The sequence below is a fragment of the Tachysurus fulvidraco genome, chromosome 1 (assembly GCF_022655615.1).
Source record: "Tachysurus fulvidraco isolate hzauxx_2018 chromosome 1, HZAU_PFXX_2.0, whole genome shotgun sequence".
In the NCBI taxonomy this organism is placed as follows: Eukaryota; Metazoa; Chordata; class Actinopteri; order Siluriformes; family Bagridae; genus Tachysurus; species Tachysurus fulvidraco.
The window spans coordinates 3366948-3388909 of NC_062518.1; the positions used below are offsets into that span (position 1 = coordinate 3366948).

Here is a 21962-nt window from a genome sequence, read left to right on the forward strand (position 1 = left end):
TTTTTACAGAATGGTTTGTAGTGAAAGTTTTTTTTTTTTATATTACAAAAACCTGCAACAAATGTAGAACGATTTCAAAATATATGTATTGGTTTAAGCCAGGAGCTCATGGCTAATGTATTATGTGTCTAAGTAAAAAATGTTCGGTCATCGTATAGACACACTACATGTTACTGCAGATCCTCGAGGCTGTGCTTTTAATCCTGGAGACAAAAAGAATTGGTCAGCTTCTAATCTTAGCTAATGCACGTTTAAGGCTATTTTATAAAGGACAGAGTTACCTTAAGGCAGAAGACCGTATATGTGAATTTAAGCAGTGCACTTCCCAAGAAATGGCAAAAAGTAATCTGTATGAATGTAATTTTTTTTTCTTCATGTTTAAACAGTGTAATCAGGTTATTTCTCAATATTCATTTATTTTATTTTTTTTATTTTTAGTCGGTTTGAGAGGAGAGAGAGAGAGAGAGAGGATGAGAGAGCTCTCTCTCATGTGCTCTCTCTCTCATGTGCTCTCTCTCTCTCATGTGCTCTCTCTCTATAGATAATGTGATCATATCTATCTAATGTGATATATTATATATAAATGTGATATTATATATATATATCATATAATGTGATCTATATATAATGTGATATATATATATATATATATATCTATAATGTGATTATATATATTTAATGTGATATATATATCTATATTATATTATATCATGTGATATCTTATCTACTAATGTGATTACTATCTATGTCTATATATCTACAAAGTGATTCTCTATATATCTATATATATCTCTATATACTTCTAATGTGACTCTTATTCTATATAAAGTGCTTACTCTCATGTGCTCTCTCTCTCTCTCTCTCTCTCTCTCCTCTCTCTCTCATGTGCTCTCTCTCTCTCATGTGCTCTCTCTCTCTCATGTGCTCTCTCTCTCTCTCTCTCTCTCTCTCTCTCTCTCTCTCTCTCTCTCTCATGTGCTCTCTCTCTCTCCCTCATGAGCACATGAGAGAGAGAGCACATGAGAGAGAGAGAGAGAGAGAGCACATGAGAAAAAACAACAAATAAAAAACTTGAAGATCTGTAAACAGATCCATGATCCTGTGCTGTATCTCGTCACATTCAATTCAAACATCATGCTGTATAGATGCTCGAAAGTCACTCGTCCGTCCTGCTACCTCGTATCTGATTGTGATGTCCGATCGCTCTCGAGACGTGCAAACATTTTATCACATGATCGAATAAAGACACGATATTCACCAACAGTCACGTAGCCCATGAAAGATGAACACGTCTCGCTAGCTCTAGATGTAGATCAGATTAGCTCAGTTAGCTGTGAAAGATTAGCGTGAAGTGCTCGCTTGCTCGATACAGCTCGCGTGACTTTTCCTTTAATCGCATACGTAAAGAAAACACTTTAGATCCTCTAAGAGTTAAGCACAGCGCTAACTTTATGATACTGACGATAACCCAGATGATTTCAGTTCTCATGCTGAGGCAGGAATTTTAAATTAAGGACATTTTGCATGTTAATATATTTGTATTCATTGACAGTCATTTACCACCACGTATAATGTGTGTGTGTGTGTTTGTGTGTGTTTTAGGAGAACCTGTTGCAGTCAGTACTGCCTGTGTATATTTCCATGGAGATGAAGCTGGCAATAATGGAGCGCTGTAAATGCAAAGATAAGGAGGCACAGCAGTGGCTAGTCAAGGACAATAACTTCCACAGTCTGTACGTCAAAAGGCACGAGAACGTCAGGTAAAAATCAACGTACACGCATAAATCTCTTTTGCAGCATCATGCAACACAGCTGGTGTGTGTGTTGATGTATATCTAACTGATTGTCTGTTTGCGCACAAACTTACAAATGGTACAGAGTAAAACTCAGATGAGTGATAAATTAAAGGAAAAACCCAACATGGAGCATGTTAGTAAGCTATTAGGCAACCGGAACGGCTTCAGTACACGTTTACATCGATCTCTGGAAACGTCCCATAGTGACGATCGGCGTTCTGACGGCAGATTTCATTCGAGGCCTTTTATAATCCTTTTCGTGAAACTTAACGTGGACATGAAACATACGTGGACATACGTTTTATAGAATAAAGTACTCATTCTTCACTGCTATACCTCTGAGGCTCAAACCGTCATACACACACACGCACGCACACACCTCATCACACAGCACCTGGGTGTGTTCTTCAACAGTGCAGGATTTGTTTAGAGGTCCAATATTTTCATTTTAAACTCACTGAACTGTGAGTGATCTGTTCAATTATTAAGTGATGACATGCTTCCTGCATGTGTGCGTGTGTGTGTGTGTGTTCGTGTGTTCGCGTGTGTGTTCGCGTGTGTGTGTGTTCGCGTGTGTGTGTGTTCGCGCGTGTGTGTGTTCGCGCGTGTGTGTGTTGGCGCGCGTGTGTGTTGGCGCGCGTGTGTGTTGGCGCGCGCGTGTGTTGGGGCACGCGCGTGTGTTGGCGCACGCGTGTGTGTTGGCGCACGCGTGTGTGTTGGCGTGTGTGTGTGTTGGCGTGTGTGTGTGTTGGCGTGTGTGTGTGTTCGCGTGTGTGTGTGTTCGCGTGTGTGTGTGTTCGCGCGTGTGTGTGTGTGTTCGCGTGTGTGTGTGTGTGTTCGCGAATGTGTGTGTGTTCGCGAATGTGTGTGTTCACGTGTGTGTGTCCGCGCGTGTGTGTGTGTCCGCGCGCGTGTGTGTGTTCGTGTGTGTGTGTGTCCGCGCGTGTGTGTGTGTCCGCGTGTGTGTGTGTTCGCGTGTGTGTGTGCGTGTGTGTTCGTGTGTCTGTGTGTGTTCGTGTGTCTGTGTGTGTTCGTGTGTGTGTGTTTGTTTGTTCGTTTGTGTGTTCATTTGTGTGTGTGCGTGTGTGTGTGTGTACACAAGCAATGTAGAAACTCTCTTAAAGGGGGGGGGGCACCTTTTTTTTCTTCCCAAATCTTTACAAAGTTTGTTCTCTATTCAAACATTTTTTAACCATTTTTAAAAAAATCAATCAGTGATCTTTTATAAATCTCATTCTATTAAATATTATCTAAATTATAGAGCATGCTTTTTCATTTTATGTATTAAAAATGTTCTTGTACTATGATAAATAAATACATATATTGTGTATAGCAGTAAATAATCCAGCTGTTTAATCGAGCTACTAAAAAAATGTAAAACTAAACATTTTAGTGTAGTTTCGAGTTTTAAAAATCGAAGTCGGACGTTTCTACGAGTCGGAAAAACTAAACTGGGATTTTATTCTACTAGAAAAATTATATTATAGCTTTATATTTTTATATTTTTTTCTTTTTAGTCGTTGCTTTTAGTACAGAGTTTGTGCAGGAAAATTATTCTAGCAATTTCAGACAGCTTACATTTTCAGAGCTTCTTTTCAACCTGTCTCTCAAATACACACACACACACACACACACACACACACACACACACACACACACACACACACACACCTTAATACACACTCAGTACGCACAGTGCTGACCTTCAGTATTAAATTTGATTGCGTAACTTTGCTCATTCATCCTGTCACTTCAGAAAGGTTTCGAATCACATCATACAGCCTTGAATCATTTCATACACACAAAACTTCTCCGCGTTGCCAAATATCGAATCATACGTTGAATTAGTCTCTGTATCCCCCGACTCGCGTCTAGTAGAAGGTCACGAACGGTCGTCATCGAGCGCTAACCTGGAAGTCAATTAGCAGGCTGCTCTGAAGATTTAAAGATGGATAAATAAACGATTGAAAGCATTTTAAATGAAGATTCATGAGGAAAGCTTTTCCTTCCACCAGACCCCAAGCCAAATACCGTGACTTGGCACAGCGTTCACAACCAGACACCAGCACAGATTACTGAGCGAAGGATTATATAAAGATCATATAAAAGGATTGCTTTTGATCACCAGTCTCTTGGGTCCTGTTAGAGGAGCTGGAATCGATTCAAGTTTGCTCCTGCGTTAATCTGGGAACCTGTCAAAGATATTAGTCCAGAAACCCTGTATATGCATTTGCAACTCCCACCTCAGCGATTGGCTTTTAAACCGTGCTCCGCTTCAAAACCTTTAAATGAGAATAATTTAAATAAACTGAGTTATTCATTCAAATCTGTCGTAAGCTACGATCGATGGACAGAGTAATCTACAAGATTTCTTCTTTTGTGCCTGAACTCGTATGTACCATATACCATTATAAGCATATCCTGTTAGAGAAGATCAAACATCCAACCATGCATACATCTAATCCATCCATACAAAAATCTAATCCATCCATCCAAACATGCATAAATCTAATCCATACATACATAGACAAATCTTATCAATGCATCCATCCATCCATCTGTCCATGAATACATAAATCTAATCCATCCATCCATCCATAAATCTCATCCATACATACATACATACATACATAAATCTTATCCATCCATCCATACATAAATCTAATCCATCCATCCATCCATCCATCCATAAATCTCATCCATCCATCCATACATACATAAATCTCATACATACATACATACGTACATACATAAATCTCATCCATCCATCCATCCATCCAACCATACATAAATCTTATCCATCCATCCATACATACATACATACATAAATCTTATCAATGCATCCATCCATCTGTCCATGAATACATAAATCTAATCCATACATACATACATACATACATAAATATAATCCATCCATCTATCCATACATTCATACATAAATCTAATCCATCCATATATACGTACATACATAAATCCCATCCATCCATCCATCCAACCATACATAAATCTAATCCATCTATCCATCCATCCATCCATCCATAAATCTAATCCATCCATCTCATCCATACATACATAAATCTAAGACATCCATCCATGTGCATCTCAATAAATTAGAATGTTGTGGAAAAGTTGGTTTATTTTAGTAATTAAACTCAAATAGTGAAACTCGTGTGTTATATAAATTCAGTACACACAGACTGGAGAAGTTTAAGTCTTTGGTTCTTATAAATGTGATGATTTTAGCTCACATTTAACAAAAACCCACCAATTCACTATCTCAAAAAAAGACCAATAAAAAACATTTTTATTGAATTGTTGTCCTTCTGGAAAGTTTGTTTATTTACTGTATATGTGCTCAATACTTGGTTGTGGCTCCTTTTGCTTTAATTACCGCCTCAATTCGGCGTAGCATGGAGGTGATCAGTCTGTGGCACTGCTGAGGTGGTGTGGAAGCCCAGGGTTCTTTGACAGTGACCTTCAGCTCATCTACATTTCTTGCTCTCTTGTTTCTCATTTGTTGAATGTGAGACAAAATCATTTATTATAAGAACCAAAGACTTAAACTTCTCCAGTCTGTGTGTACTGAATTTATATAATACACGAGTTTCACTATTTGAGTTTAATTACTGAAATAAACCACGACAGTTTCATTCATTGAGATGCACCTGTACATACATAACATATCCATCCATAAATATAATCCATCCATCCATCCATCCATCCCTACCTACCTACATACATACCCACCTACCTACCTACATACATACATACATACATACATACATACATACATACATACATACCTACATAAATCTAATCCCTACATCCATCCATCCCTCCCTACATAGATCTCATCCATCCATCCCTCCCTACATACATCTAATCCCTACATCCATCCATCCATCCCTCCCTACATACATATAATCCCTCCATCCATCCCTCCCTCCCTCCCTCCCTCCCTACATACATCTAATCCCTACATACATACATCCATCCCTCTCTTCCTACATACATACATCCCTCCCTCCCTACATACATCTAATCCATACATACATACATACATCCCTCCCTCCCTACATCCATCAATCCATCCCTCCCTTCCTACATACATACATCCATCCCTCCCTCCCTACATACATCTAATCCCTACATACATACATACATACATCTAATCCCTACATCCATCCATAGATAAATTCATACATACATCCCTCCCTCCCTACATACATCTAATCCATCCATACATACATACATACATACATACATACATACATACATGCATGCATCTAATCCCTACATCCATCCATCCATACATACATACATACATCTAATCCCTACATCCATACATACATACATGTATACATACATACATACCTACATACATCTAATCCCTACATCCATACATACATACATACATCTAATCCCTATATACATACATACAGTACATACATACATAAATCTCATACATACATACATACAGTACATACATACATAAATCTCATACATACATACATACATACAGTACATACATAAATCTCATACATACATACATACATACAGTACATACATAAATCTCATCCATACATCCATCTATACATACACAAATCTAATTCAACCATCCTAAAACCATACACGGCAAAAATAGCACAAAATACTCCTGAAGAATTTGAGGAAAAAGATCTAAACTGAATCAGCATATATATATTTACACTCCTGAAAACATGTAGTGAATCTCCATTTTACTATCCTCGATGCCAACGTTGTCGATTTCACTCGTTTTGTTCTCTCTCAGTCCGTGAATTTCCGCCTGGGATGAAGAAAGAAAGCGATCTAACTATTTCAAGCACACTATAGAGTGTGTAATTTCCATATAAATGTGTTATTTCACTGAAACGCCTGACAGGTGTTGGCTATTAAGGAAAAGCAAAAGTTCTCAAAGTATTATACATTTTGCACGACACTTTAGAACTCACATTTGGCAACACATTTAAAGTCAGACATTTGGTGTTTAAAAGGAATGATTATTAAAAATGCTGCATCGGTTTCTTCTCCTCCTTCTCCATATTATTTTTTCTTCTTTTCCTTTACTCCTACTTCTTCTTGTTCATCCTAGATATAACTCCAGGGTTGGGGGTTGGATCCCTGCCTCCTCCACCCTATGTTTTAGGAGTTTGCATTTTCTCCCAGTGCTTTAGGGGTTTCCTCTGGGTTCTCCGGTTTCCTTCTCCGGGTTGTAGGCTGATCGGCGACTCTTTTTTGTCTGTAGTGTGTAAATATGTGTGTGAGTTTGTGCACTGTGATGAGTTGACACATAGTCCATGGTGCCCCCATCTCTAGGTTGCCTGTGACCCTGCAACAGAAAACGGATGGATGGAAATCCAACTTTTTTACCCCTTTTTGCTAATCACTTTCTGTCTCTCTTCTTTTTCAGCATCCTTTATGCAGACATCGTCGGTTTCACCCGTTTAGCCAGCGATTGTTCTCCTAAAGAATTGGTGATCATGCTGAATGAGCTCTTTGGAAAATTTGACCAGATTGCCAAAGTGAGTGATTTCTGTCATTTTCAATATGTGCTTTGTGGATTATTAATGTTTTTTTTTTTTTTTTAAACACTGTTGATCTTAATTAGGGTCGCAAAGGGGCAGAAAGTTTCCGTTAAATTCCCGGTGAATTTTGGAAATATCCCAAATTGGAAACTTTACGGGAATTTATGGGAATTTACAGGAATTTATGGGAATTATTTAGAAATATAGGAAAATGTATATAAACTATATCATATACAAAAACATTAATAAACATTTTGTTTGGTCATAAGAAGACACGCATGCAAGGTAATACAAATTTTAAAAATGACATCTTGGCTGATTTAATTGTACTTTAAACTTTAATCGATTTTTTTCATCGAGTAACACAAAAGCATAATAAACATAATTATGCTTGTAATAAACATAGATGCAAGATTTGTATAAATGCAAGATCTATTAACTACATTTAAGTTCCTTGTTATAGGCAACTTTTTTTTAAAAAAAATTCCCAGTTTATTTCCATATATTCCCATTAATTCCCATGGAAAGTTTCCAGCCTTGAAAATTCCCAGAATTTTTGCAACCCTAATCGTAATTTATTGAGCATTTTATATCCTGTGTGTTGAGATGAATTGTGTAGTTCATTGGTGGCCGTGTGTGTGTGTGTGTGTAGGAGAATGAGTGTATGAGGATAAAGATCCTGGGTGATTGTTATTACTGTGTGTCCGGACTTCCTGTCTCCTTACCGCGGCACGCCAAGAACTGCGTCAAAATGGGATTGGATATGTGTGAAGCTATTAAGTAAGTACTCAACCACACACAGATATAAAAACTAGACACCGAATGAAATAAAATACTCATTATCTTTTCCCCATCGACTATCGCAGGTTGGTTCGGGACGCTACAGGAGTGGATATTAACATGCGCGTTGGCGTGCACTCCGGAAACGTGCTCTGTGGCGTGATCGGCTTACGCAAGTGGCAGTTTGACGTCTGGTCACACGATGTCACCTTGGCAAATCACATGGAGTCCGGAGGGGTGCCCGGGTATGCTGGGAATTGTGTGTATAAGTCGGCTAAACCAAATGCTACACTACATCAGTGTAGATGTATTTGCAAGAAAGAAAGCAAAATTGGGCCTAGAGATGTTTTTAGATTATTGTTTATATAAATAATTTAAATTCTAAAAAATGATTTCATTTCATTTTGTGTGCGTTTAGCCGGGTGCACATCACAGAGGCCACTCTGAAGCATCTGAATAAAGCCTACGATGTGGAGGAAGGAAACGGCCACCTCAGAGACACTTACCTGAAGGAGCTCAGCATCAAGACTTACCTGGTTGTAGATCCCCGGGTCAGTACACAAAAATTTACATTAATATATCCCTCTAAATGTTCAGTATTTAAACGCGTTAGTATGTTTCTGAGACTACAATGTTGACAGTAAGACAAAAATAACAGTGCTGTTTGTGCACTCACGCAGACTAAGGACCCATCCCAGAGCAGCCGTACCGTTCCTAAGCAGCGTGTAAGCGACGGGTTAAAGATGCGAGCCTCTGTGAGAATGACACGCTACCTGGAGTCGTGGGGGGCCGTGAAACCCTTCGCCCATCTCCAGAGCAGAGAGGGCTTCATCAATGATGCTATGGTGAACAGCAAGACCCGCTTCAAGGTGAACACACACACACACACACACACACACACACGCACAGATCATTGCTAATAATATTGTCCGTATCACTAATGAGAATTCCTTGTTCTCACTCGTCAGGACATTCCGATGAGATCAACACCGTTAAAAATAACAGAAAGGTCAGTAATACGTGAGACGAGTGTGGGTGTGTGTGTGTGTGCATGCGTTTTTGTTTACACTAGCAAGTCCTACGAAGGCAATAGACATGTAGCATGGCCTACAGCACACAATTTACTACATTATATGATTTATTTTGTTTAGCAATGCAAGCTCCAATGCAATACAACTATGTACACACACTAGAGGCACGGACAGATACCACACTTGTATATCTCTGTACTCGTGTATATCAGCTTCCTTCTAACACGAGTTAAACACACAATAAATTACTCACCAATCAGCATCACAATCGTTCTTTATTCCCATTTTTGACATTACGTACCAGGCTTCGTGTTATCTTCCATAGATAGATACGTGACCTATATTAGCTTCACACGTTCTCCAGAGACACCGAGCTTTAATATCTTTTCTCCTACGACGTCTCTTAAGACGTTTAACGAGAGGTCGTATACGATGAGTGGATCAGGAAGGACAGACGGCGACAGGGAAATGATTTGATCGTCACCATGAACATTCACAAACAGCAGATATTAAGAATCTTTATATATAAAGTATGTTTAGATTCTAAACTGTTACAGCCAAACAAATGGTATCAAAGACACCAGAAGTTATTTGTCCGATTTCTTCCAGGATTTCTTTCTTTCTTTACTGACGCAAAAATTTCGACAGATTTTTGGGAATTCTATTCGCATTTTCATATCCACAAAATACAGACGGCTCTCTGGAAGTTCTGCGCTACCCCCCCACCCCCCACCCTCTCACCCTCTCTCTCTCTCTCTCGCTCTCTCTCGGTGGTGTTGTGTTAAAGTTGACTTTTATCCCCCTGTGCAGCTTTGATGAGTCTCTTGAGGAGTCCTTGTCCTTTCCTGCTCCTCCCTTCAGTGTAAATAAGTGAGTGGAACCATATTGGCTCTGAAGACCTACTTCCTGGCCCCCAGTTTCACCACTAACCCCCAAACCTCTCCCTTAGCTTGTGTTACTGAGCCCACAGCTAGCATGAGCTACAATAACCACACCTGTGCTGAAAAGTGGACCTTTGTAGTCCCCTGCAGGATTACTGTACCACAGTAGAGTAGATGGGAGAATGTGTGTGTTTGTGAGTGTCCATGTGCATGTTTGTGTGTGTGTGTTTGTGAGTGTGAGTGTCCATGTGCATGTGTGTGCGTGTGTGTGTTTGTGAGATGAGTGTCCATGTGCATGTGTGTGTGTGTTTGTGAGTTTCCATATGCATATGCATGTGTGTGTGTGTGCATGTGAGAGAGAGTCTCCATGTGCATGTGTTTGTGTGGGTGTGTGTTTGAGTGTGCATGTGTGTTTGTGTGTGAGTGTGCATGTGCATGTGGATGGGTGTTTGTGTTTGCAAGTGCGAGTGTGTGTTTGAGTGTTTGTCCATGTGCATGTGTGCGTGTGTGTTTGAGTGTGTGTCCATGTGCATGTGTGCGTGTGTGTTAGCGAGTGTGAGTGTCCATGTGCATGTGTGGGAGTGTAAGGAAACGGCTTTCTTCTCTCCCTTTTCCTTCCTATGCTGTATCAGTGCTCTCTCAGGGATTTTTAAACTAACACAGGGCATCCTGCATACCACACCTATACGTGTAAATGCATGCGCACACACACACACACACACTCTCTCTCTCTCTCTCTCTCTCTCTCTGTATTCTTTTTTATTCTGGCAGCTTGGCCTGAAGATAGTAACCAGCATGAGAATGGCCGTGACCTCTGCACAAGCCCTGCTGTCTAAACACACACCTTTCTCTTCCTCCTTCTATATAAATGTGTGTGTGTGTGTGTGTGTGTGTGTGTGTGTGTGTGTGTGTGTGTGTGTGTGTGTGTGTGTGTGTGTGTGTGTGTGTGTGTGTGTGTGTGTGTGTGTGTGTGTGTGTGTGTGTGTGTGTGTGTGTGTGTGTGTGATCATGTTAAGTGTTTAACTTCACTAATGTCTCCTGCAGGAATAAGTCCCAGAAGACCAAGTTTGATGAGCAGTTGCACAACGAGATGATCACCACCATCGATGAGCTGAGTTCTAGCAAGTGAGTCTTTTTTTTTTTTTTTTTTTTTTTTGTAACTTTTAGTTAAAAATAATTTAAATTTAGTTAAAAGTAATTCTTAAAAAAATCTTTAAAAAAAAGAAATTTACCCCCGATTTTCAAATTCCATTTAACATTTAAACCAATTAAAATACAAACAAACAACAACAACGAATAACATACGGTCACACAGACAAAACAATTTCCATGCTCACTGAGTGGGATCAGATGTGTAAAATTTCCACACATTAAAAGGTATAAGAATCGAATGCGGCTGCTGTCCTGCGCAGCAGATCCACTGAACCCAGTTTATCATTCTTCTACGATACGGTTTGCGTTAGAGGACAATGGCAATCCGAATGGTTGTTAAGATCAGCACAAGTTTTTTTTATTAAGCACTGAGCATAATTCAATTCAATTCAAGTTTATTTGTATAGCGCTTTTTACCATTGACATTGTCTCGACGTGGCTTTATAGAACATAAACATAGAGCAAATGGTTAATATAAAGAATAATATAATGATTAATAGAATACAAAATTCAAGATTAATATTAGATATATTTAGTTCACAATGTTGTAGGGGGACACGGTGGCTTAGTGATTAGCACGTTCGCCTCACACCTCCAGGGTTGGGGGTTCGATTCCCGCCTCCGCCTTGTGTGTGTGGAGTTTGCATGTTCTCCCCGTGCCTCGGGGGTTTCCTCCGGGTACTCCGGTTTCCTCCCCCGGTCCAAAGACATGCATGGTAGGTTGATTGGCATCTCTGGAAAATTGTCCATAGTGTGTGAGTGAATGAGAGTGTGTGTGCCCTGAGATGGGTTGGGTGTATCCTGCCTCGATGCCCCATGACGCCTGAGATAGGCACAGGCTCCCCGTGACCCGAGAAGTTCGGATAAGCGGTAGAAAATGAATGAATGAATGAATGAGTTCACAATGTGTATGTATTTATCCCCAATGAGCAGGTCTGAGGTGACTCAGGTGACTGTGGGGAGGAAAAACTCCCTTTGACGGTAGCGGAAGAAACCTTGAGAGGAACCAGACTCAAAGGGGAACCTCATCCTCATATGAGTGACCCTGGAGGGTGTGATTATAAATATACAGTCTGATAAATGTTGTATTGATGCAGTTCACATCTCCTATTTAGTATCGCAGAGATTTAGTAATAATCTACAGATTTATTATTTCTTTTCTCACATCATAAACAACATGACTTCATTCAGTTGCATCCAAAGTGTCGGTCGGTGACGTGTACAATGTACAAGGACGAGCGGAATCTAATCCAGGCTTTGTCTCGTCTGAGCACGGAAAACATGTTTGCTTTTAAGAAATATGTAATTAAGGTTTTTCATATTTTGGGCTCGGCCGTGCGAAGGAAGCCTCACAAACACCCAAGAACAAAAATAATTCTGACGTCTGTGCACGTGTTTGTTTCTTACATCCAGGCAGTGGGTGAAGTCGGAGGAGATTTCTGGACTTACTCTGTGGTTTACGAAGCGTGGACTGGAAAAACAAGTAAGCATCTTAAACGTCATGACAGCAGCAGGTGACTTCGCGATCAGCGAAATGGCGAACGTACGAGAAGAAAAAAACATTCCCGATTACGCCGCTCAAAATGGTTCTCTGTCGATTTGGAGCGTTTTTTTTTTTAGCGCTAAACCTAGAGATTTCTAAAGGTACCGTCCAGTTTGTCTTCCCGCTTCTCTTTTGTCTCGAGTGCAAAAGTTTGTGCCCCCTTTGCTCTTATAGTGAATAATGAGACTGACACAAAGATTTAAATGCACATATTTATTTATAAAGGAACACCGTGTCAGGCATTTTGATCTATTCATAGTTGCGTTTATTGTTGTCGAGGTACGTTCTCATGTTCGTCATGGTAACACGACTAAAATCGTAGCTGGTAAAACTAAACAAACAAAAAGACTTTATGTTGAAAATAGACACACAGCTTTATCCCTGATTGCAACGAAGCACCGACACTGGAGACTCCTTCCATCTTTTTGGACATAAGGAAGCATCTGCTTTAGCACATCAATGTGTGTTCATTCTATAACATAAACACACATTCTGACCAATGAGAATCCAGAATTCATCAGCATCGCTATTAACTAATAGACATGTAAAGCTGTTTAGAGATATGTGCCTATATCTTTCCCACTAATTCTTGTTTATTTTGTACTAAAACACACACGTTTATGTCCCTCTTTCAGTACAGGACTACAGAAATGTCTAGTTTTAAGTACTACATCTGCTGTGCCACCTTCATCTTCCTCTGTATCTTCATCATTCAGATGTTTGTTACCCAACAGTAAGTTATATAAACACACACACCCAGACACACACACACACACAAGACAAATGAGGACGGAATCACAGTGTTTCCTCTGCTTTTTCTTTCAGACCTACGCAGCTGGGACTTGTGTTTGCGTTGTTGGCGTGTGTGTTACTGCTGATCGTTGCCATCTGCTTCGCCGGTCACATTCAGGTTATTGACGGCTGGAACCTGCCACTTTTAAACACACTTATGACTGATTGTCTGGAGATTCTGTGTGTGTGTGTGTGTGTGTGTGTGTGTGTGTGTGTGTGTGTGTGTGTGTGTGTGTGTGTGTGTGTGTGTGTGTGTGTGAATATTTCTGTATTTGTGTGTGTGTGAATATTTCTGTATTTGTGTGTGTGTGAATATTTCTGTATTTGGAGATTTTGTAGATGCCAGTACATTTAGACTGTATGTTATGTGTAGAAGAATGTCATGTGACTTGGTCATTCTTGCATTTGATTGGCTGGAGATCGTTTCTGGAATGACTGACCACTAAAAACAGACTGACATTTGCTACAGTGTCTGTCTCACTCTCTCTCTTCACCATACACACACACACGCACACACTCTCACACACACTCTCACACACACACACACACACACGCACACACTCACACACACTCTCTCACACACACTCACACACACTCAAACACACTCAAACACACACTCAAACACACACTCACACACACACGCACCCTCTCACACACACTCTCTCATATATACTCACTCACTCACTCACTCACTCACTCACTCACTCACTCACACACTCACTCACTCACTCTCTCTCTCTCTCTCTCTCTCTCTCTCACACACACACACACACACACACTCCCTCTCTCCACCACACACACTCACTCACTCACTCTCTCTCTCACACACACACACACACACACACACACACACACACACACACACACACACACACACACACTCACTCAGTCACACTCTCACTCTCTCTCACACACACACACACACACACACACACACTCTCTCTCTCTCACACACACACACACACACACACACACACACACACACACACATGGTTATAGTTCTAATAATTGTCTAGGTCAACTTTAGGCCGCTGTCTGTCTCTATATCTATCCTGTCTGTCTGTCTAGTATTGTGTATTTACAGACTCTTTTCTTTAGTTTTTTCTTCTTTTTTCCCTCCCTTTTTTAAAAATATATTTATTTATTTTTTATTTTTTTAGAAACTGTTCCCGGAAAAGTTGGAATCCTGCCAGTGGTTGCCGGCCTTATCCGAGGCTGTGGTTAAGAGACCTTTTGTGCGCCTCCCGCTAGCAACTATTGCTACGACTATTATCGTCATCATCGCCTTGTTCAACCTGGTAACTAAGATCTTATGTAGTAAAGGTGAAATTTCAACAAGCCGACATAGAATCTGTTTATTATTCACTCACATATTTTCTCTTTTCAGTGTTTTAATCCAGTCGATTCTGGTCCTCCTGTTTGGGGCAATGAAAGCTGCATAAAAGTGTTTAATAAACAACATCCTATGTGTTTGCCTGTAAGTAGGACACACACACACACACACACACACACACACACACACACACACACACACACACACACACACACACACAGTCTCATAACCACAGTGTTTAAATGACTGGACTAATTTATAAAGTGTGCATTAAACAGTTAATTTTAACAGTTAATTCCTATTAGATTTTATTATCTGTAATTTATTTCTAAAGTGTTCATTTCTTTTTATTTCCCCCCTCAGTATTCGGTGTATAGCTGCATCCTGACATTACTGGTGTGTGGAGCATTTTTGAGAGTGAGCTTTGAGTTAAAGGTGGCCTTCCTCTTCATCGCTTCAGCCATTTATTACATCATCATCGGCTATAGTCAGAGGGATCTGTTCAACAAGTACAGCTGCTTTCTTTATGAAAATACCAACAGGTATACACACACAAACACACACACACATACACACACTAAGCATTGGGATCCTGTATGATGTTTGTTTGTATATGTGTGTGTTCTGCAGTAGCGAGGAACATGCGGATTTTCTGATGAACGGAGGGTTGATGAAACATCCCCAGACGATGAGCTGCATTTACATCACTCTGTTCCTGTTAACCATGCTGCTTATATCACGTCAGGTAAACTCAAACACGCACTAAACACACACTAATGTGACATCACACCGCATCATCGCTGTGGTCTGACCGACACAGTGGTGTGTGTGTGTGTGTGTGTGTGTTTGTGTGCGCGTGGTTATTATTCTCATTTATATCATTATCATTAAAGATGATCAAATGCCCTAACACACGTCAAATACCGCACATCATCGCAAGCAAATAAAATGCTGTTAAATAAAATGAAATATTAAATGAAATAAAATTAAATATCAAAAATAAAATAAAGTAAAATTAAACAAAAAATAAATTGGATTAAATTAAAATTAAATTAAAATTAAATTAAAATTAAGATTAAAATAAAATACCCTGAAAATATAGAAATTGATTTGAATCTTTAAATCAGTTTTAACCTCTTCTAAGTCTAGAGTAAGATCTAATTTTTCGAATAGGACAATTACTTTATCAGATATTATTTATTATTTTTTTTTACACCTTTTACTCTTCTCTTTCTCACAGGATGAGTTTTGCTGCCGTCAGGAATTCCTGCTGAAAAACAAGAACCGCTCGGACAAGGACGAGATCGAGCTGTGTGAGAATTTGACGCGGCTGCTGTTGGAGAACGTTCTCCCGGCTCACGTGGCCGCGCTGTTTGTGGGCGAGAACAAAAAGAACGAGGTGGGGCTGCTCTCCACTAACACTTTACTAAACCAGAAGTACAAGGTAGGGACCAGCACGAGCGTTCGAGACGTCTGGCCGTCCGTTCATAGCATGCTGTTCTCAGCCATTCCACACCATGGCATGTTGTAAAGTGGTTCAAGTGCAGTAGAAACTTCAGAGCATGAGAAATGTAGAAGCTCATCCTTCACTCAGTTTAGTGGCTTACATTTTTTTTTTTTTTTGTATTCCAAAAAAAAACGGACCGTGAGATTCTTCACGCATTCGAATAAACGTCAAGATCAACACCGGTCGTCTTCCTCCCGACTTGGTGCCGTGACCCGGACGGCACACTGAACCCAGCGAGCCTTTAATGCCAAATAAGTTCTCTCGAGGGTTCGTAATTCAAGCCTGTTTCATACTTGAGTTTATCTGTGAACCCGAGCTGATCACGAAGAGTTTATAATAATATCGCACAGCAGGACTCTATTAAAAATGACGCGTGTGTGACATTTCTGCATACGACATACACGGATCTACGAACGATATCGGAGGAGTATAAATTTTTTCCTGCATGCTATTTTTTCTAGTTGTTGTTGTTTTTGTTTTTTTCCCTCCTTCCAGTATCTCCATTTCTTCATGCATCTATTACACATCTGTCTCTCTGTATTCCACCTGTTTCTGTGCTAACTGTTGTTACTTGTAGATAAGAAATATTTGACTTACATCATGACACGGTCACAATAACGTACCGTATCGTGACCGAACTTATGACGTAACGTGATGCGTGTCCTGTCCTTTAGAAATGTTAACGCCTGATATTAATAAATCGTGTGTTTTTTTTCATGTATGTTTTCTCCAGGATCTGTACTACAAGTCGTACGATTGTGTGTGTGTGATGTTTGCTTCAGTCCCCGACTTTAAGGAGTTCTACACCGAATGCGACATCAACAAAGAAGGACTGGAGTGTCTGAGACTCCTTAATGAGATCATCGCCGACTTCGACGAGGCGAGTCATCAGCGCAGACCTGCTTTTTAACTGTCAGCACTTTAAAGCGACTCTAACAACCTTCTTCGATCTCTACAGTTGCTGTCTAAGCCGAAGTTCAGCAGCGTAGAGAAGATTAAGACTATCGGCAGCACGTACATGGCTGCTGCAGGTCTTAGCGGAACACCTGGACAGGAGAGCAACCAGGTTTTACACTGCAACATGAGCAGTCTATCTCTTTATCTTTATCTCTAAATCTCTTTATATGTAAACGACTCTAAATATTATAATAATAATAATAATATTGCTCTATTTGTATTGTGGATATCACATTGTGTTTTATTACTGTGTTGGCAGGACCGAGAGCGGCAGCCGGCACAAATCGGCATCATGGTGGAGTTTGCCATCGCTCTGATGGGGAAGCTGGACGGCATCAACCGCCACTCGTTTAACAGCTTTAGACTGCGTGTGGGTGAGTGAAGTGGATACATACCCACATATACACACTTCTACCTCGGCCCAACTTAGGGAGGTCATCCATTCATTCAACTGTCCATTTATTCGTCTGTCTAACTGTCTGTCCATCCATTCATCTGTCTAACTGTCCATCCATTCATCTGTCTAACTATCTGTGAATCCATTCATCTGTCTAACTATCTGTCCATCCATTCGTCTCTTTAACTATCTGTCCATCCATTCGTCTCTTTAACTATCTGTTCATCCATTCGTCTGTTTAACCATCTGTCCAATCATTCGTCTGTCTAACTATCTGTGAATCCATTCATCTGTCTAACTATCTGTCCATTCATTCGTCTGTCTAACTATCTGTCCATCCATTTGTCTGTCTAACTATCTGTCTATCCATTCGTCTGTTTAACTATCTATCCATTCATCCATCTGTCTAACTAAGTCCATCCATTCGTCTAACTATCTGTCCATTCATCCATCTAACTATCTGCGAAATCCATTCATCCGTCTATGTCCATCCATTCGTCTGTCTATGTCCATCCATTCGTCTGTCTAACTGTCTGTCTATCTGTCCATCCATTCGTCTGTCTAACTATCTATCCATTCTTCTGTCTCTGTTCATTCATTCATCTGTCTAACTATCTGCCCATTTAACTGTCCATCAAACTATCCATCCGATCTATTTTTTCTGTTCGTCCATCTATTCATCTGTCTCCTTTCCATCCATTTTATCCACTTTTCATTCATCTTTCCAGTTATTTATCCATTCTTTCATTTATCTATCAGTCTATTTATTTATTAATCCATCCATCCAATGGGAGAACCTGGAGGGAACACACAAGGACATGAGAACACACAAAATGTTTTATTTCATTGAATCATTCATCTGTCTTTTCATCCATCCATCCGTCCGTTCATCTCCTTTTCTCTGGGTCCAGGGTATTTAATATGAATCTTTTACACATAAAATATTCCATTTATTAACTTTATATTTTACCAAAAGTGAAAAGATACGACACTGTGTGCTGTGAGCAGAGCTTCCCTTTTATCAGACTCATTTGGCTGCAGATGTTTTGGAGACATTTCTGTCCTCTGGTTGCCCACATCTGTGGTTTGTTCTTGTGTTTTACCGAAAACAGGAGCATATGAACTCAAGAGCCTGCTGAAATCCGAAAATAATCTACTCATCCGGAATCCTTGAAGTCTTTTGTTCTTTTGCACAAATACGAACGTTAACAGCAGAGGAACGAGACGAACGAGCAGCTCGTCCTCTCGATCTAGTCTGAAAGGTTAAATAAACGAAATGCGGCGGAGACACGGTGCACCTAATGCGTCCACTTGACGGCCGTATAAAGAGCTTTCAGTAAAGGTTTCGGGTCCAAGGCTCAGTTTTGACTCTTTCTTGAGGTTTTAATAAAAGGGAGTCATTCCTGTGACTGAATATTTATGTGACAGAGTTTTTATTGCTGAGTGTCTGATGAGAATGCAGCGAAGTTCATTATGTATTCCACTTAACGCATTATAGATTAAGCCTAAATCACACGCAGAATGTTTTTCCTTTCTCCCCGTACCCTGTTTACGTCTCAAATATATCTTTACGACGTGGTTCTCGCCCGCGGTTAGAAGCAATAATCGGCATTTGACTACAATTCGCAAAAACACTCGTGTGGTCAGTGACGTCATCGCCGACTTTCTTTATATACAGCAGCTTTATACAACATTTGAACTGTTTACATGGCATGTCAAACGCATGATGCCTCCGGCTGACATAAACGTTTTGTCAAGTGTTTTCAAAACATGTTCATCATGTGTTTGTGTAGGAATAAACCACGGGCCAGTAATAGCAGGAGTGATCGGAGCACGCAAGCCGCAATACGACATCTGGGGAAACACCGTGAACGTAGCGAGCCGAATGGAGAGCACCGGAGAACTGGGCAGGATCCAGGTACTTTTTTTCCAGATATATATACTTGCTTTCAAATTATTATTTTTTTCTTTAAATCTTAAATATTTTTTTGCCACATAGTAAGATAAAATAATCATAAGGAAAAGTAAGTAGTAGTATTTGCAGTGTGCGTATAGCTGTAAGCTGTCAACAAATCTCTCAGCTGACAGAAGAATCAGAGCTCTCACAGTATTTCTTATTAGGTGTAGAAGCGAGTCAAAATAACACCCATTTCTTCCATTTAGCTTCTAGCGTTAAACCTTTCTGGAGTGGTTTGGGTGTTGATTCAGTAGTAGGTTGTGCGTGATGCACGAGCGAGTACAACTTATGAAACTGCTGGTAATTTTTTAGTGATTAAGTTTACCGTGATTTATTGTCCAACCCTGCGAAAAGCTGCGAACGGACATTATTAACGCTTTAATATTTCTGCTCTCGAAAGTTTTACATCTTTGTTTTATAACCTACATCTCTTTCGCTTCTATCGTAAATAAGCCCGATGTTTAAATTTGTTTTACGGTCGCTGTGATTCAAAGTTGTTCCGGAGTTTGAGATGTAGTAAAAGAGAATCAGAGCCAACGTGAAAACTTTTAATGAGCGGGGAGGTTTAATCCAGTAAATTAACTCGTCGCGTGCGTCGTAGGTGACGGAAGATCTATCTGTCCATCCGTTGGTCTGTCTAACTATCTGTTTATCCGTTCGTCTAATTATCTGTCCATCCCTTGGTATGTCTCTGTCCATCCATTGGTCTGTCTCGTCTGTGTCTGTCCATCCGTTGGTTTGTCTAACTATCTGCCCATTTAATTCAGCAGTAAATTAACTCTTGTCTCGTGCGTGGTAGGTGACGGAAGAGACGTCGGACGTGCTGCAGAAGCTGGGTTACTCGTGCGAGTGCCGCGGTCTGATCAACGTGAAGGGGAAAGGAGAACTCAAAACCTTTTTTGTATGTACAGACTCCAATAAGCAGCAGGGAATGGGGCTCAGCTGAAAGCGCTGACATTCTCTCTCTCTCTCTCTCACACGTACGGACGGATGGGTAGGGCTTTTTTTTTTTATTATGGTATTTCTTGGAATGTGAAATGTTTTCTAATGCAAGTCTGGGAGGATTTCCAAATGTTAGAAGACTCTGATAGAAGAATATAAAAACCCTCAGAAACTTTCAACAAATATACACTTTTCAGACTGGCTGAGTTGGAACGTTCCCACTTAACACTGGAGCGGGGGCTTGGTTTTTTTTTTCTTTCTTTCTTTTTTTTTTTAATTTTCCAGTGTTCCGGGACCTTAACCTTAAAAGTCTGCACTGTTCTGATCTTTAAAAAAAACTATGGAGACAAACATACAGAAGACGAGGAACTACGGGCGCTTTGAATCCTGCTGATTGTCACCATAAGTCTTTGTCTTAAATCTGACATTACTTGCAAATGATGGGACCTGCACACTCGAACATGAAGAGAACATTTTATTATTATTATTGTTATTGTTATTATTATTTACTAGGACATGATTCTGGAAGCGCTGAAGTTGTTTGTGTGTGAAGTTGTGAACAGATTTGCTGCTGAATGACTTCAAAACTGTTAGAAAATACTCTTTGGGTTTCCAGCTATCTTTCTGTCATTTAAGGAGACAAAGCAGAGCTAAACATGAATAAACGTGCTGCAGTGTATAAAAAAAATAATAAATAAAATAAGATTTGTGAAAAGTATTTATTTATTTTTTTCCCTAACCACGTGACGGCCATTATGACTCTCGCCCGTTTTAAGGTTTGGCCGTGACTTATTCCTGTCCGCTATGAGCTGCGTCTGCTTGTCTGTCTTCTGTAACGATGCGGAACGCGATCGCTTAAGGAAGGGAAAGACGAGCTCTGTGCTCACCTCTATAGTTTGTGCGCTGTAACATTTACCTGACCCGAAAGGAACATCTTTGCCATTTTAAACTTTAGTCTAAGTTGTCTATCTGTCCATCCATTCATCTGTCTATCTGTCCATCTATTAGTCTGTCCATTCATTTATCTGTCTAACTATCTGCCCTTCCATTTGACTGTCCATCCATTAATCTATCTGTCCAGTTAACTGTCCATCCATTCATCTGTCTAACTATCTGTCCGTCCATTTAACTGTCCATCCATTCATTTGTCTAACTATCTGTCCATCCATCAACCTATCCATCCGATCTATTTTTCTGTTTGTCTATCTATTCATCCATCTCCTTTCCATCCACTTATTAATCCCTATCCATTCGTCCATCTATCTCTCCGGTTATTTATCCATTCTTTCATTTATCTATCAATCCATTAACTGAAACTTTATAAGTTGTAAAGGAATAAATCATTTTA

At 40.0% G+C, this 21962-nt stretch overlaps 1 protein-coding gene across 2 annotated transcripts in view; it reads left to right on the plus strand.

The window, feature by feature from the left end:
- The window catches only part of adcy7 (adenylate cyclase 7), a 63113-nt gene extending 41781 nt beyond the window's left edge, over positions 1–21332 (plus strand). Inside the window, exons 6-27 of one of the 2 annotated variants that reach the window (XM_047811690.1) lie at positions 1603–1760; positions 7228–7339; positions 7995–8122; positions 8209–8367; positions 8541–8673; positions 8803–8991; positions 9091–9131; positions 9964–10023; positions 11079–11159; positions 12600–12669; positions 13365–13462; positions 13555–13639; positions 14682–14819; positions 14909–14998; positions 15218–15396; positions 15485–15599; positions 16095–16253; positions 17095–17241; positions 17320–17427; positions 17578–17692; positions 19509–19633; positions 20472–21332. In XM_047811690.1, coding sequence (XP_047667646.1) covers positions 1603–1760; positions 7228–7339; positions 7995–8122; positions 8209–8367; positions 8541–8673; positions 8803–8991; positions 9091–9131; positions 9964–10023; positions 11079–11159; positions 12600–12669; positions 13365–13462; positions 13555–13639; positions 14682–14819; positions 14909–14998; positions 15218–15396; positions 15485–15599; positions 16095–16253; positions 17095–17241; positions 17320–17427; positions 17578–17692; positions 19509–19633; positions 20472–20618 — 2637 coding nt within the window. In that variant the 3' untranslated portion in view covers positions 20619–21332. The remainder of the gene's footprint in view (positions 1–1602; positions 1761–7227; positions 7340–7994; positions 8123–8208; positions 8368–8540; positions 8674–8802; positions 8992–9090; positions 9132–9963; positions 10024–11078; positions 11160–12599; positions 12670–13364; positions 13463–13554; positions 13640–14681; positions 14820–14908; positions 14999–15217; positions 15397–15484; positions 15600–16094; positions 16254–17094; positions 17242–17319; positions 17428–17577; positions 17693–19508; positions 19634–20471) is intronic. The other variant, XM_047811693.1, reaches the window with a different exon arrangement.
- The last annotated feature ends 630 nt before the right edge of the window (positions 21333–21962 follow it).